The sequence below is a fragment of the Ranitomeya imitator genome, chromosome 1, assembly GCF_032444005.1.
Source record: "Ranitomeya imitator isolate aRanImi1 chromosome 1, aRanImi1.pri, whole genome shotgun sequence".
NCBI lineage: Eukaryota > Metazoa > Chordata > Amphibia > Anura > Dendrobatidae > Ranitomeya > Ranitomeya imitator.
In genome coordinates, this window is record NC_091282.1 from 2,753,557 (window position 1) to 2,770,415 (window position 16,859).

General features: G+C 45.8%; 1 protein-coding gene across 4 annotated transcripts in view; it reads left to right on the plus strand.

Annotated features, from left to right (window-relative positions):
- The window catches only part of TAF1C (TATA-box binding protein associated factor, RNA polymerase I subunit C), a 119,241-nt gene that overhangs the window by 32,739 nt on the left and 69,643 nt on the right, over positions 1 to 16,859 (plus strand). For all 4 annotated transcript variants that reach the window (XM_069745428.1, XM_069745427.1, XM_069745425.1 and 1 more), the window contains exons 6-8: positions 75 to 145; positions 15,003 to 15,241; positions 15,497 to 15,616. In XM_069745428.1, coding sequence (XP_069601529.1) covers positions 75 to 145; positions 15,003 to 15,241; positions 15,497 to 15,616 — 430 coding nt within the window. The remainder of the gene's footprint in view (positions 1 to 74; positions 146 to 15,002; positions 15,242 to 15,496; positions 15,617 to 16,859) is intronic.

Sequence of the window (16,859 nt, forward strand, 5' to 3'; positions counted from 1 at the left end):
AGCTTGTTACGAGGGGGCTGCACACATTGACGGTTTTCCTCACCTGTATTTCTGACGAGTCCATGTATTTATAGGGGAAGATCAGAGAACGCATCCATCGCATGACCGGCCTAATGGAGAACCTGCAGACTGCTCCCCTCCAAGAGTGAGCGCGGTCTTCTCTACTCCACATCTTCTGTAATCTCCAGACACTGGCACATGTGTTTGTAATGTCTATCTAATCACAATCCACCAGGGATCCAGCTACTCCACCTCCTGGTGTCTCTTTTCATCTTTTTCCATCTTTTCCACTTTAGTCTGTTCCCAGTGTCTCTGATCACATCTAAAGTGCGTTGAAAAAGTCTTCATGCCCCGTAAACTTTTCCACATTTTTTTCACATTACAGCCACAAACTTAAATGTATTTTATGTGATTCCAACACAAAGTATTTGAGACGTGTAAAGGAAATGTTCCGAGGTTTTCTAATTATTGTAAAAATATAAATCTGAATATTGTGCCGTGCGTTTATATTCAGCTGCCTGTAGTCTGATCCCCCCTACCCACATAAAATCCTGAGTGACCAATCGTCTCCTGACGTCACATAATTAGAAGATTGAGTCCACCTGTACAATTTCTTCTCAGTATAACTACAGCTGTTCTGTGAAGATCTCAAAGGTTTGTGTGACAACATTAAAGATCAGACTACATCATGGAAGCCAATGAACCCATCAGACAGGTCAGGGATAAAGTTGTGGAAAAGAGTAAAGCAGGGTAGGTTATAAAATATAGCTTAATCTTTGAACATCTCATGGCACAACTGCAAACGTACCAAGACATGGCCGTACACTTTAGGCAAAAAACTGATGAGTTTCCCTTTATCAATTAAAAATATCATGTAATAGAGTGTGTGCTATACATTCCCCAACTACTTGGGAAACCCCCCGACTCCCCATGAATCCCCCATAAGAACCTTTTTATATTGCTTTCGCGCTGTATGGAAATATCCTCGGTCCGGTCCGATGGGCGTTGGTTCTGGCCCCTCTCCCACCCTGAATCGTCGTGCTGTGCGCATTCCATTTTGTGAATAGCGTTGTTCGCGTACAGGCCTCCTGCGCAGTATGCTTTGCCCAACTGCGGGCAAAACCAAAAAGCACTAGTGCGCATGCATGGGTAAACTACGTCCCGGAACACAGCGAAAGACTTCCGGGACGTAGTTTACCGGTGCATGCGCACTAATGCTTTTCGGCTCACTGCGCATGTGCAGAAGGCAATTTGAAGGCACACGCGCGGGCCTGTACGCGAACAACGCTATTCACACAACGGAATGCGTACAGCACGCCGATTTGGGGTGGGGAGAGGGGCCAGAACCAACGCCCATCGGACCGGACTGAGGATATTTCCATACAGTGCGGGAGCAATATAAAAGGTTCTTATGGGGGATTCATGGGGAGTCGGGGGTTTTACAAGTAGTTGGGGAATGTATAGCTCACACTCTATTAGATGATATTTTTAGTTGATAGGCAAAAAACTGGTGACAGCTTCTCTTTAACGGAGATCCCAAGCAAGGAGAAGATTAAGTAGACAAGCAGTCACGAGGCCCATGGTCACTGGCACTGTATGTGAAGGGAGATGAGGGTCACGGAGATTGCTTTCCTCCGTAATCTGGAAACCCATACGTTTCTTTTCAGCATGCTATGTGCTGAAGGAGTTAAGCGGCCGTGTTATGGGCGGCTTTTTAGGTAAGAGATGGGTGGGATGTCCACTCGCCATATCTCTACCTCAAGGGTGTGGCTGGGGAAATAAATGTCCAGACAGTTTTTTCCTCTGTGTGTGGAGGTGGGAAGCCTCCTGACTGCTAGCTCCTACCAGAGCTGCCATATGTGTTGTCCCAGAGGAGCCGGGCAGGACGGTGTATGAACCTTTTTATTTTCATTATTGTTTTTTTTTGTTACCAGTCTGGGTTGTTGGTTTATGATGCAATAAACCACCCAGAAACTTTAACCCCACATGTGCCTGTGTCTACCAGGGATTCAAGCTTCAGGAGGCTAATTTGCATATTCCAGGTGCCTTCTGGGAGAAGCGAAGTCTCCCTAAGCTAGAAGATCGTTGGGTACAGCCGGGACCAGCTGCTTCGAAAGCATCACCAAACCAGGGATTCAAGCTTCAGGAGGCTAATTTGCATATTCCAGGTGCCTTCTGGGAGAAGCGAAGTCTCCCTAAGCTAGAAGATCGTTGGGTACAGCCGGGACCAGCTGCTTCGAAAGCATCACCAAACCGCGCGCCGAATTTTTGCCTGTAGGACATTATTGCAAGAGAGCTTGGCTGAGTAGATTACACAAGAAGGAAAACACACAGCAAGTCAGCAGGATCTAGGAGCAACATGGCAGATGTGACAACCTACATGGTGAGCTGCAGCATGTGCTACATGTTCACAGATCGACCAGAAGAAGAATCCAATTTCACCTGTCAGAAGTGTAGACTAGTGGCCCTTTTAGAAGAAAAGGTGCGGGGTCTGGAAGAAAGAATAGCAACTTTGAAACTCATCAAAGAGAATGAAGACTTTCTAGACAGAACAGAAGCATCTCTACTGGTCACAGAAGGTGCAAAAAGTGTCAGAGAACCTCCAAAAGCAGATGAGTGGAAGCATGTGACCAAAAGAAGCAAGAAGACCATGGAGAAATCACCAACCACACAACTGAAGAACCGATATCAAATCTTTGTAGAGGATGAAGATGGCACACCTAAGAATGAAGCAATACCAGCAAGCAAAAAAGAAAAGGGCACACAGCAACAAGTGACAGCAAAAAGTACAGCCAAGAAGCAACGAAGAGTGGTGGTGGTGGGAGACTCACTACTGAGAGGCACAGAAGCAGCCATCTGCAGACCGGACATAACTGCAAGAGAAGTATGCTGCCTTCCAGGTGCGATGATCAAGGATGTGACCGATAGGATACCAAAGCTCTTCAGCTCCAAGGACGTCCACCCATTTCTTCTGATACATGTTGGCACCAATGACACGGCAAGGAAGGACCTACCGACAATCTGCAAGGACTTTGAAGAGTTGGGGAAGAAAGTAAAGGAACTGGATGCACAGGTAGTTTTTTCTTCTATCCTTCCAGTAGACGGGCATGGCACCAGGAGATGGAACAGGATCCTTGATGCAAACAACTGGCTAAGACGATGGTGCAGACAACAAGGATTTGGATTCCTGGACCACGGTGTGAATTACTGGTATGATGGACTCCTCGCCAGAGACGGACTACACCTCAACAAACGTGGGAAACACACATTCGCCAGAAGACTCGCTACACTCATCAGGAGGGCGTTAAACTAGAAGAAGAGGGGACGGGAAGAAAAACATTAGACTCGAACAAAGACGACCCAGGAAAACATACTCAGAAGGGAGGTAAGAACATTTCTAAAACAATCCACAGTGAGGAGATTGGAACAAAACAAAATCCTCTAAACTGCATGCTCGCAAACGCCAGAAGCCTGACAAACAAGATGGAAGAACTAGAAGCAGAAATATCTACAGGTAACTTTGACATAGTGGGAATAACCGAGACATGGTTAGATGAAAGCTATGACTGGGCAGTTAACTTACAGGGTTACAGTCTGTTTAGAAAGGATCGTAAAAATCGGAGAGGAGGAGGGGTTTGTCTCTATGTAAAGTCTTGTCTAAAGTCCACTTTAAGGGAGGATATTAGCGAAGGGAATGAGGATGTCGAGTCCATATGGGTTGAAATTCATGGAGGGAAAAATGGTAACAAAATTCTCATTGGGGTCTGTTACAAACCCCAAAATATAACAGAAACCATGGAAAGTCTACTTCTAAAGCAGATAGATGAAGCTGCAACCCATAATGAGGTCCTGGTTATGGGGGACTTTAACTACCCGGATATTAACTGGGAAACAGAAACCTGTGAAACCCATTAAGGCAACAGGTTTCTGCTAATAACCAAGAAAAATTATCTTTCACAATTGGTGCAGAATCCAACCAGAGGAGCAGCACTTTTAGACCTAATACTATCTAATAGACCTGACAGAATAACAAATCTGCAGGTGGTCGGGCATTTAGGAAATAGCGACCACAATATTGTGCAGTTTCACCTGTCTTTCACTAGGGGGACTTGTCAGGGAGTCACAAAAACATTGAACTTTAGGAAGGCAAAGTTTGAACAGCTTAGAGATGCCCTTAATCTGGTAGACTGGGACAATATCCTCAGAAATGAGAATACAGATAATAAATGGGAAATGTTTAAGAACATCCTAAATAGGCAGTGTAAGCGGTTTATACCTTGTGGGAATAAAAGGACTAGAAATAGGAAAAACCCAATGTGGCTAAACAAAGAAGTAAGACAGGCAATTAACAGTAAAAAGAAAGCATTTGCACTACTAAAGCAGGATGGCACCATTGAAGCTCTAAAAAACTATAGGGAGAAAAATACTTTATCTAAAAAACTAATTAAAGCTGCCAAAAAGGAAACAGAGAAGCACATTGCTAAGGAGAGTAAAACTAATCCCAAACTGTTCTTCAACTATATCAATAGTAAAAGAATAAAAACTGAAAATGTAGGCCCCTTAAAAAATAGTGAGGAAAGAATGGTTGTAGATGACGAGGAAAAAGCTAACATATTAAACACCTTCTTCTCCACGGTATTCACGGTGGAAAATGAAATGCTAGGTGAAATCCCAAGAAACAATGAAAACCCTATATTAAGAGTCACCAATCTAACCCAAGAAGAGGTGCGAAACCGGCTAAATAAGATTAAAATAGATAAATCTCCGGGTCCGGATGGCATACACCCACGAGTACTAAGAGAACTAAGTAATGTAATAGATAAACCATTATTTCTTATTTTTAGGGACTCTATAGCGACAGGGTCTGTTCCGCAGGACTGGCGCATAGCAAATGTGGTGCCAATATTCAAAAAGGGCTCTAAAAGTGAACCTGGAAATTATAGGCCAGTAAGTCTAACCTCTATTGTTGGTAAAATATTTGAAGGGTTTCTGAGGGATGTTATTCTGGATTATCTCAATGAGAATAACTGTTTAACTCCATATCAGCATGGGTTTATGAGAAATCGCTCCTGTCAAACCAATCTAATCAGTTTTTATGAAGAGGTAAGCTATAGACTGGACCACGGTGAGTCACTGGACGTGGTATATCTCGATTTTTCCAAAGCGTTTGATACCGTGCCGCACAAGAGGTTGGTACACAAAATGAGAATGCTTGGTCTGGGGGAAAATGTGTGTAAATGGGTTAGTAACTGGCTTAGTGATAGAAAGCAGAGGGTGGTTATAAATGGTATAGTCTCTAACTGGGTCGCTGTGACCAGTGGGTACCGCAGGGGTCAGTATTGGGACCTGTTCTCTTCAACATATTCATTAATGATCTGGTAGAAGGTTTACACAGTAAAATATCGATATTTGCAGATGATACAAAACTATGTAAAGCAGTTAATACAAGAGAAGATAGTATTCTGCTACAGATGGATCTGGATAAGTTGGAAACTTGGGCTGAAAGGTGGCAGATGAGGTTTAACAATGATAAATGTAAGGTTATACACATGGGAAGAAGGAATCAATATCACCATTACACACTGAACGGGAAACCACTGGGTAAATCTGACAGGGAGAAGGACTTGGGGATCCTAGTTAATGATAAACTTACCTGGAGCAGCCAGTGCCAGGCAGCAGCTGCCAAGGCAAACAGGATCATGGGGTGCATTAAAAGAGGTCTGGATACACATGATGAGAGCATTATACTGCCTCTGTACAAATCCCTAGTTAGACCGCACATGGAGTACTGTGTCCAGTTTTGGGCACCGGTGCTCAGGAAGGATATAATGGAACTAGAGAGAGTACAAAGGAGGGCAACAAAATTAATAAAGGGGATGGGAGAACTACAATACCCAGATAGATTAGCGAAATTAGGATTATTTAGTCTAGAAAAAAGACGACTGAGGGGCGATCTAATAACCATGTATAAGTATATAAGGGGACAATACAAATATCTCGCTGAGGATCTGTTTATACCAAGGAAGGTGACGGGCACAAGGGGGCATTCTTTGCGTCTGGAGGAGAGAAGGTTTTTCCACCAACATAGAAGAGGATTCTTTACTGTTAGGGCAGTGAGAATCTGGAATTGCTTGCCTGAGGAGGTGGTGATGGCGAACTCAGTCGAGGGGTTCAAGAGAGGCCTGGATGTCCTCCTGGAGCAGAACAATATTGTATCATACAATTATTAGGTTCTGTAGAAGGACGTAGATCTGGGGATTTATTATGATGGAATATAGGCTGAACTGGATGGACAAATGTCTTTTTTCGGCCTTACTAACTATGTTACTATGTTACTATGTTACCTTGAGGAGCAGCCAAGTGAGCGCCCATGGTCACTGTGGAGGAGCTGCAGATATCCACCGCTCAGGGAGAGAATCTTTCCCCAGACAGCTACTATTCGTGTACTTCACACACCTGGCCCTTATGGGCTAATGGTGAAAAGTAGCCATTTTCGAAGTTCCCATTTGCAGTTTGCAAAAAGCCATGTAGGGGACACAACATGCACGTGGAAGAAGTTTCTCTGTCCAGATGAGACCAAAGAAGAACTTTTTGGGCTAAATGTAAAAGGCTCTATGTGGCAGCAGAGAGGTAACTCTGCACATCACCCTGAAAACAATGTGCCCCAATATCACAGTGGTGGTTAGCATCATGTGGCAGTGAGGGGCAGGGAAGATGGATGGAGCTAAATACAGGACCATCCTGGGGGAAAACCTGTTGGAGGCTGCAAAAGACTTCAGACTGGGACGTAGGGTCACCTTCCAGCAGGACAACGACCCTAAACATCCTGCCAGACCTACAATGAAGGGTTTGGATCAGAGCATATTCATGTATGTGAACGGCCCAGTCACAGTCCAGACCTAAATCCCGCAGACGTCTCCATCCAATCTCACTAAGCGGGTGTGCAAAATGTCACCTTTAGATCTGCAAAGCTGGGCGAGACGGAGCCCAAAAGACTGCAGCAGTAACTGCAACAAAAGATGTCCCTACAAAGTACTGACTCGTGGGATGAACACTAATGGACCTCACAATGTTCAGATTTAGATTTGTAAAATAATTAGAATTATCATTTCCTTTACACGTCACAAACACTTGTTACTTTGTGTTCTAGCAAATAAAATCCAAATAAAATACATTTAAACTTGGGTGTAAAATGGAAAAACGTGGAAAAGTTCACTGGGTATAAAGACTTTTTCAAGGCCCCATATTTCCATCTCCTCAGTGCCCAGTGTCTGCGTCTTCTCAATCATTTTCTGTTGATTCCTCTCATCTCTTTCCATCTCCTCTGTCACTTCTCGATGTTTTGCCTCTCCTCCCTGTCATTTCCTATGCTTGCATTTCCTCTCTCTCCATCTTAATGACTTCTCGGTGTTTTGCCTCTTCTCACTCTCTGCCTTCTTCTCACTCACTTCTCGGTATGTTGCCTATCCTCTCTGTCTTCTTCTCAGTCACTTCCCAGTGTTTTGCCTCTCCTTTCTCGCAGTCTTCTGTCACTTCCCGGTGTTTCTAATCTTTCTCTTCCCGTCTACTCCTCAGTCAATTCCCGGTGTTTTACCATTCCTTTCACCATCTCCTTAGTCACTTCCTGGTTTTTCGCTTCGCCTTTATTTGTCTTCTCAGTCACTTCCTGGTGTTTCTCCTCTTTCTATTAATGATAAACTTACCTGGAGCAGCCAGTGCCAGGCAGCAGCTGCCAAGGCAAACAGGATCATGGGGTGCATTAAGAGGTCTGGATACACATGATGAGAGCATTATACTGCCTCTGTACAAATCCCTAGTTAGACCGCACATGGAGTACTATGTCCAGTTTTTGGCACCGGTGCTCAGGAAGGATATAATGGTACTAGAGAGAGTACAAAGGAGGGCAACAAAATTAATAAAGGGGATGGGAGAACTACAATACCCAGCTAGATTAGCAAAATTAGGATTATTTAGTCTAGAAAAAAGACGACTGAGGGGCGATCTAATAACCATGTATAAGTATATAAGGGGACAATACAAATATCTCGCTGAGGATCTGTTTATACCAAGGAAGGTGACGGGCACAAGGGGGCATTCTTTGCGTCTGGAGAAGAGAAGGTTTTTCCACCAACATAGAAGAGGATTCTTTACTGTTAGGGCAGTGAGAATCTGGAATTCCTTGCCTGAGGAGGTGGTGATGGCGAACTCAGTCGAGGGGTTCAAGAGAGGCATGGATGTCTTCCTGGAGCACAACAATATTGTATCATACAATTATTAGGTTCTGTAGAAGGACGAAGATCTGGGGATTTATTATGATGGAATATAGGCTGAACTGGATGGACAAATGGCTTTTTTCGGCCTTACTAACTATGTTACTATGTATTCCCGTCTTCTCCTCATTCGCTTCCGTTGTTTCTCCTCTCATTCGTCCCTTCTTCTCCTCAGTCAGTTTGCGCTTTTCGCTTTTGCTCTCTCTCCATCTTCTCAATCAGTTCCCGGTATTTCTCCTCTTTCTCTTCCTGTCTCCTTAGTCACTTCCCACTGTTTCACCTTTCATCTCCGTATTCTCAGTTACTTCCCATTGTTTCGCATTTCCTCTCTCCCCGTCTTCTCAGTCACTTCCCAGGGTTTCTCCCCTCTCTCTGTCTTCTCAGTTACTTCTTGGTGTTTTGCCTATCCTCTCTGTCTTCTTCTCAGTCACTTCCCAGTGTTTTGCCTCTCCTTTCTCACAGTCTTCTGTCACTTCCCGGTGTTTCTAATCTTTCTCTTCCCGTCTACTCCTCAATCAATACCCGGTGTTTTGCCTATCCTCTCTGTCTTCTCCTCAGTCACTTCCCGGTCTTTTGCCTCTCCTTTCTCACAGTCTTCTGTCACTTCCCACTGTTTCTAATCTTTCTCTTCCCGTCTACTCCTCAGTCAATTCCCAGTGTTTTACCGTTCCTTTCACCATCTTCTCCTTAGTCACTTCCTGGTGTTTCGCCTCTCCTCTCTCCCCGTCTTCTCAGTCATTTCCCGGTGTTTTGTGTTTCCTTTCACCATTTCCTCCTCAGTCACTTCCCAGTGTTTCGCTTCTTCTTTCTCACAGTCTTCTCAGTCACTTTCCAGTGTTTCTCCTCTCTCTCTTCCCTTCTTCTCAGTCACTTCCGTTGTTTTTCCCCTCTCTCTTCTCATTTACTCCTCAGTCACTTCCCTGTGTTTAGCCTCTCCTTTGTTTTTCTTCTCAGTCACTACTTCCCGGTGTTTTGCCTCTCCTTTCTCACAGTCTTTCAGTCACTTCCTGGTGTTTATCCTCTTTGTCTTCCCATCTTCTCTTCAGTCACTTCCCACTGTTTCTCCTCTCTCTCTTCCTTTCTTCTCCTCAGTCACTTCATCATGTTTCGCCTCTCCTCTCTCCATCTTTCCTTTCAACATCGTCTCAGTCACTTTCTGGTGTTTCGCCTCTCTTTTCTCACAGTCTACTTAGTCACTTCCCGTTGTTTCGCCTCTCCTCTCTCCATCTTTGCTTTCACCATCGTCTCAGTCGCTTCCTGGTGTTTCGCCTCTCTTTTCTCACAGTCTTCTTAGTCACTTCCCGGTGTTTCTCATCTTTCTCTTCCCATCTTCTCCTCAATCACTTCCCGTTGTTTCTCCTCTCTCTTCCAGTCTTCTCAGTCACTTCCCAGTATTTTGCCTTTCCTTTCTCACAGTCTTCACTGTTACTTCCCGTTGTTTCTCCTCTCTCTCTTCCTGTCTCCTCCTCAGTCACTTCCCAATGTTTTGTCTTTTCTTTCACCATCTAATCCTCTGATGCTTCCCAGTGTTTTGCCTCTCCTCAGTCACTTCCCGGTGTTTTGCTTCTCCTTTCTCACAGTCTTTACATTCAGTTACCGATGTTTCTCCTCTTTCTCTTGCCATCTCCTGCTCCGTCACTTCCCAGTGTTCCACCTCACCTTTCTCTGTATTCTTAGTTACTTCCCCGGTTTTCACATTTCCTCTCTCTGTCTCCTCCTCAGTCACTTCCCTGTGTTTCCCTTTCTTCTCTCATCGTTTTCTCACTCACTTGCCGCTGTGTTTTTGCTCTCCTCAGTAACTTCCCGGTTTTTCGCTTCTCCTTTCTCACAGTGTTTGCAGGCACTTACCGATGTTTATCCTCTTTCTCTTACCATCTTCTCCTCAGTCACTTCCCGGTGTTTTGCTTCTCCCTTCTCACAGTCTTTACATTCAGTTACCGATGTTTCTCCTCTTTCTCTTGCCATCTCCTCCTCCGTCACTTCCCAGTGATTCCCTCTTCTCTGCCATTGTTTTCTCACTCACTTCCCGCTGTGTTTTGCCTCTCCTCAGTCACTTCCCGGGGTTTCGCTTCTCCTTTCTCAGTGTTTGCAGGCACTTACCGATGTTTATCCTCTTTCTCTTGCCGTCTTCTCCTCAGTCACTTCCCAGTGTTTCACCTCTCCTTTCTCTTTTTTCTGAGTTACTTCCCCGTGTTTTGCATTTCCTCTCGCTGTCTCCTCCTCATTCACTTCCCTGTGTTTCCCTCTCCTCTGTCATCGTTTTCTCACTCACTTTCCTCAGTATTTTTCTTCTCCTCAGTCACTTCCCAGTGTTTCACCTCTCCTTTTTCTGTCTTCTCAGTTACTTCCCCGGATTTCACATTTCCTCTCGCTGTCTCCTCCTCAGTCACTTCCCGGTGTTTCCCTCTCCTCTGTCATCGTTTTCTCACTCACTTTCCTCAGTATTTTTCCTCTCCTCAGTCACCTCCCTGTTTCCCTCTCCTCTGTCATCGTTTTCTCACTTTCCTCAGTATTTTTCCTCTCCTCAGTCACCTCCCTGTGTTTCCCTCTCCTCTGTCATCGTTTTCTCACTTTCCTCAGTATTTTACCTCTCCTCAGTCACCTCCCTGTGTTTCCCTCTCCTCTCTCATCGTTTTCTCACTTTCCTCAGTATTTTACCTCTCCTCAGTCACCTCCCTGTGTTTCCCTCTCCTCTGTCATCGTTTTCTCACTCACTTTCCTCAGTATTTTTCCTCTCCTCAGTCACCTCCCTGTGTTTCCCTCTCCTCTCTCATCGTTTTCTCACTTTCCTCAGTGTTTTTCCTCTCCTCAGTCACTTCCCTGTGTTTCCCTCTCCTCTCTCATCGTTTTCTCACTTTCCTCAGTATTTTTCCTCTCCTCAGTCACCTCCCTGTGTTTCCCTCTCCTCTCTCATCTTTTTCTCACTTTCCTCAGTATTTTTCCTCTCCTCAGTCACCTCCCTGTGTTTCCCTCTCCTCTGTCATCGTTTTCTCACTTTCCTCAGTATTTTTCCTCTCCTCAGTCACCTCCCTGTGTTTCCCTCTCCTCTGTCATCGTTTTCTCACTTTCCTCAGTATTTTTCCTCTCCTCAGTCACCTCCCTGTTTCCCTCTCCTCTGTCATCGTTTTCTCACTTTCCTCAGTATTTTTCCCCTCCTCAGTCACCTCCCTGTTTCCCTATCCTCTGTCATCGTTTTCTCACTCACTTTCCTCAGTATTTTTTCTCTCCTCAGTCACTTCCCGGTGTTTCCCTCTCCTCTGTCATCGTTTTCTCACTCACTTTCCTCAGTATTTTTCCTCTCCTCAGTCACTTCCCGGGGTTTCCCTATCCTCTGTCATCGTTTTCTCACTCACTTTCCTCAATATTTTTCCTCTCCTCAGTCACTTTCCGGTGTTTCCCTCTCCTCTGTCATCGTTTTCTCACTCACTTTCCTCAGTGTTTTTCCTCTCCTCAGTCACTTTCCGGTGTTTCCCTCTCCTCTGTCATCGTTTTCTCACTCACTTTCCTCAGTGTTTTTCCTCTCCTCAGTCACTTTCCGGTGTTTCCCTCTCCTCTGTCATCGTTTTCTCACTTTCCTCAGTATTTTTCCTCTCCTCAGTCACCTCCCTGTGTTTCCCTCTCTCTCATCGTTTTCTCACTTTCCTCAGTGTTTTTCCTCTCCTCAGTCACCTCCCTGTGTTTCCCTCTCTCTCATCGTTTTCTCACTTTCCTCAGTGTTTTTCCTCTCCTCAGTCACCTCCCTGTGTTTCTCTCTCCTCTGTCATTGTTTTCTCACTCACTTTCCTCAGTATTTTTCCTCTCCTCAGTCACCTCCCTGTGTTTCTCTCTCCTCTGTCATCGTTTTCTCCCTTTCCTCAGTATTTTTCCTCTCCTCAGTCACTTCCCGGTGTTTCCCTCTCCTCTGTCATCGTTTTCTCACTCACTTTCCTCAGTATTTTTCCTCTCCTCAGTCACTTCCCGGTGTTTCCCTCTCCTCTGTCATCGTTTTCTCACTTTCCTCAGTATTTTCCCTCTCCTCCGTCACTTCCCTGTGTTTCCCTCTCCTCTCATCGTTTTCTCACTCACTTTCCTCAATATTTTTCCTCTCCTCAGTCACCTCCCTGTGCTTCCCTCTCCTCTGTCATCGTTTTCTCACTCACTTTCCTCAGTGTTTTTCCTCTCCTCAGTCACTTCCCTGTGTTTCCCTCTCCTCTGTCATCATTTTCTCACTCACTTTCCTCAGTATTTTTCCTCTCCTCGGTCACCTCCCGGTGTTTCCCTCTCCTCTGTCATCGTTTTCTCACTTTCCTCAGTATTTTTCCTCTCCTCAGTCACCTCCTGTGTTTCCCTCTCCTCTGTCATCGTTTTCTCACTTTCCTCAGCATTTTTCCTCTCCTCAGTCACCTCCCTGTGTTTCCCTCTCCTCTGTCATCGTTTTCTCACTTTCCTCAGTATTTTTCCTCTCCTCAGTCACCTCCCTGTGTTTCCCTCTCCTCTGTCATCGTTTTCTCACTTTCCTCAGTATTTTTCCTCTCCTCAGTCACTTCCCTGTGTTTCCCTCTCCTCTCTCATCGTTTTCTCACTTTCCTCAGTGTTTTTCCTCTCCTCAGTCACCTCCCTGTGTTTCCGTCTCCTCTGTCATCGTTTTCTCACTTTCCTCAGTGTTTTTCCTCTCCTCAGTCACCTCCCTGTGTTTCCCTCTCCTCTGTCATCGTTTTCTCACTCACTTTCCTCAGTATTTTTCCTCTCCTCAGTCACCTCCCTGTGTTTCTCTCTCCTCTGTCATCGTTTTCTCACTTTCCTCAGTATTTTTCCTCTCCTCAGTCACTTCCCTGTGTTTCCCTCTCCTCTGTCATCTTTTTCTCACTTTCCTCAGTATTTTTCCTCTCCTCAGTCACTTCCCTGTGTTTCCCTCTCCTCTGTCATCGTTTTCTCACTCACTTTCCTCAGTGTTTTTCCTCTCCTCAGTCACTTCCCTGTGTTTCCCTCTCCTCTGTCATCGTTTTCTCACTCACTTTCCTCAGTGTTTTTCCTCTCCTCAGTCACTTCCCTGTGTTTCCCTCTCCTCTGTCATCATTTTCTCACTCACTTTCCTCAGTATTTTTCCTCTCCTCGGTCACCTCCCGGTGTTTCCCTCTCCTCTGTCATCGTTTTCTCACTTTCCTCAGTATTTTTCCTCTCCTCAGTCACTTCCCTGTGTTTCTCTCTCCTCTGTCATCGTTTTCTCTCACTTTCCTCAGTATTTTTCCTCTCCTCAGTCACCTCCCTGTGTTTCCCTCTCCTCTGTCATCGTTTTCTCACTTTCCTCAGTATTTTTCCTCTCCTCAGTCACCTCCCTGTGTTTCTCTCTCCTCTGTCATCGTTTTCTCACTTTCCTCAGTATTTTTCCTCTCCTCAGTCACTTCCCTGTGTTTCCCTCTCCTCTGTCATCGTTTTCTCACTCACTTTCCTCAGTATTTTTCCTCTCCTCAGTCACCTCCCTGTGTTTCTCTCTCCTCTGTCATCGTTTTCTCACTTTCCTCAGTATTTTTCCTCTCCTCAGTCACTTCCCTGTGTTTCCCTCTCCTCTGTCATCGTTTTCTCACTCACTTTCCTCAGTATTTTTCCTCTCCTCAGTCACCTCCCTGTGTTTCCCTCTCCTCTGTCATCGTTTTCTCACTTTCCTCAGTATTTTTCCTCTCCTCAGTCACTTCCCTGTGTTTCTCTCTCCTCTGTCATCGTTTTCTTTCTCACTTTCCTCAATATTTTTCCTCTCCTCAGTCACTTCCCTGTGTTTCTCTCTCCTCTGTCATCGTTTTCTCTCTCACTTTCCTCAGTATTTTTCCTCTCCTCAGTCACCTCCCTGTGTTTCCCTCTCCTCTGTCATCGTTTTCTCACTTTCCTCAGTATTTTTCCTCTCCTCAGTCACCTCCCTGTGTTTCTCTCTCCTCTGTCATCGTTTTCTCACTTTCCTCAGTATTTTTCCTCTCCTCAGTCACTTCCCTGTGTTTCCCTCTCCTCTGTCATCGTTTTCTCACTCACTTTCCTCAGTATTTTTCCTCTCCTGTCACCTCCCTGTGTTTCCCTCTCCTCTGTCATCGTTTTCTCACTTTCCTCAGTATTTTTCCTCTCCTCAGTCACCTCCCTGTGTTTCCCTCTCCTCTGTCATCGTTTTCTCTCTCACTTTCCTCAGTATTTTTCCTCTCCTCAGTCACCTCCCTGTGTTTCTCTCTCCTCTGTCATCGTTTTCTCACTTTCCTTAGTATTTTTCCTCTCCTCAGTCACTTCCCTTTGTTTCCCTCTCCTCTGTCATCGTTTTCTCACTCACTTTCCTCAGTATTTTTCCTCTCCTCAGTCACCTCCCTGTGTTTCTCCCTCCTCTGTCATCGTTTTCTCACTTTCCTCAGTATTTTTCCTCTCCTCAGTCACCTCCCTGTGTTTCTCTCTCCTCTGTCATCGTTTTCTCACTTTCCTCAGTATTTTTCCTCTCCTCAGTCACTTCCCTGTGTTTCCCTCTCCTCTGTCATCGTTTTCTCACTCACTTTCCTCAGTATTTTTCCTCTCCTGTCACCTCCCTGTGTTTCCCTCTCCTCTGTCATCGTTTTCTCACTTTCCTCAGTGTTTTTCCTCTCCTCAGTCACTTCTCGGTGCTTCGCCTCCTGCCCTGCTTTTGGTTTCTTCGTACTTTTTTTTCCCTCCTTTTCACCAGTAAATATTTATTGTCTGGTTTTGCACACAGTTTTTTCATGTAATACACGTTTTCTCTCTCTGCAGTTGTCCATTTTCTCACAACTCGTACCTCTCGCGCTCCTTTTCCTATTTCACCGGTGGTTGGATTCATGATGTGCCTCCAGGATTACTGGCAGAGTTGGTGAATGAGGGAGTGGCTGAGGACTGGAGGAAATTGCAGTTTCAGGGATCTCTGACAGGGGGCGCTTTGTCCTGGACATCATACCCTGGCTCATCATATGGCTGTCTGATCTATCCCAGAGGAGCAGCTATGAATCAGCTTTGTATCCAGCTAAAATAATGATAAGACATTCATCCTGGTCATCTCCTTGTTTCCTCCGTCTCGTTGTTCTCTGCTGTATGTGGGGTCACCTGTATTGCCCATCTTTGCTATATGGGGGGCTCCTGTGTACCTTCTTTGTTGTATGTTGTGGTCTCCTCTCTCCCTGTCCTTTCTCACTAGATGGGGTCTCTGCTTTCTCTCCGTCCTCCTCTCTGAGGTCTCTGGATGTGTTTTTGGCTTCCTTATCCTGGGTCAGATTTCCAGCAATGTCTCGTGGATGAATGTCATGAACTGGGAGTGAAATTGCACGGAGATCCGGCTGTTTATGAGCTAAAAGAGCGAATCCAGCAAGTGAGCACTGGACACCACGAGCAAAGTAAGCTGGGTGTATATGGGGCTGATGACTGTATAGAGTATTCTATATATGGCTGACTGTAGGCGCACCTGAATAAGGGACCGCCGAATGTAGGCGCACCTGAATAAGTGACCGCCGGATGTAGGCACACCTGAGTAAGCGACCACCGAATGTAGGCACACCTGAGTAAGTGACCACCGAATGTAGACGCACCTAAATAAGTGACCGCCGAATGTAGGCGCACCTGAATAAGGGACCACCGAATGTAGGCACACCTGAGTAAGCGACCACCGAATGTAGGCACACCTGAGTAAGTGACCACCGAATGTAGACGCACCTAAATAAGTGACCACCGAATGTAGGCGCACCTGAATAAGCGACTGCCGAATGTAGGCGCACCTGAATAAGTGACCGCCGAATGTAGGCGCACCTGAATAAGTGACCGCTGAATGTAGGCACACCTGAATAAGTGACCGCTGAATGTAGGCGTACCTGAATAAGTGACCGCCGAATGTAGGCGCACCTGAATAAGTGACCGCCGAATGTAGGCGCACCTGAATAAGTGACCGCCGAATGTAGGCGCACCTAAATAAGCGACTGCCGAATGTAGGCGCACCTGAATAAGCAACCACCGAATGTAGGCGCACCTGAATAAGTGACCGCCGAATGTAGGCGCACCTAAATAAGCGACTGCCGAATGTAGGCGCACCTGAATAAGCAACCACCGAATGTAGGCGCACCTGAATAAGTGACCGCTGAATGTAGGCGCACCTGAATAAGTGACCGCCGAATGTAGGCGCACCTGAATAAGTGACCGCCGAATGTAGGCGCACCTGAATAGGCGACCGCTGAATGTAGGTGCACCTAAATAAGCGACCGCCGAATGTAGGTACACCTGAATAAGGGACCGCTGAATGTAGGCGCACCTGAATAAGGGACCGCCGTATGTAGGCACACCTGAATAAGGGACCGCTGAATGTAGGCGCACCTGAATAAGCAACCACCGAATGTAGGCGCACCTGAATAAGTGACCGCCGAATGTAGGCGCACCTGAATAAGTGACCGCCGAATGTAGGCGCACCTGAATAAGTGACCGCCGAATGTAGGCGCACCTGAATAGGCGACCGCTGAATGTAGGCGCACCTAAATAAGCGACCGCCGAATGTAGGTACACCTGAATAAGGGACCGCTGAATGTAGGCGCACCTGAATAAGGGACCGCCGTATGTAGGCGCACCTGAATAAGGGACCGCTGAATGTAGGCG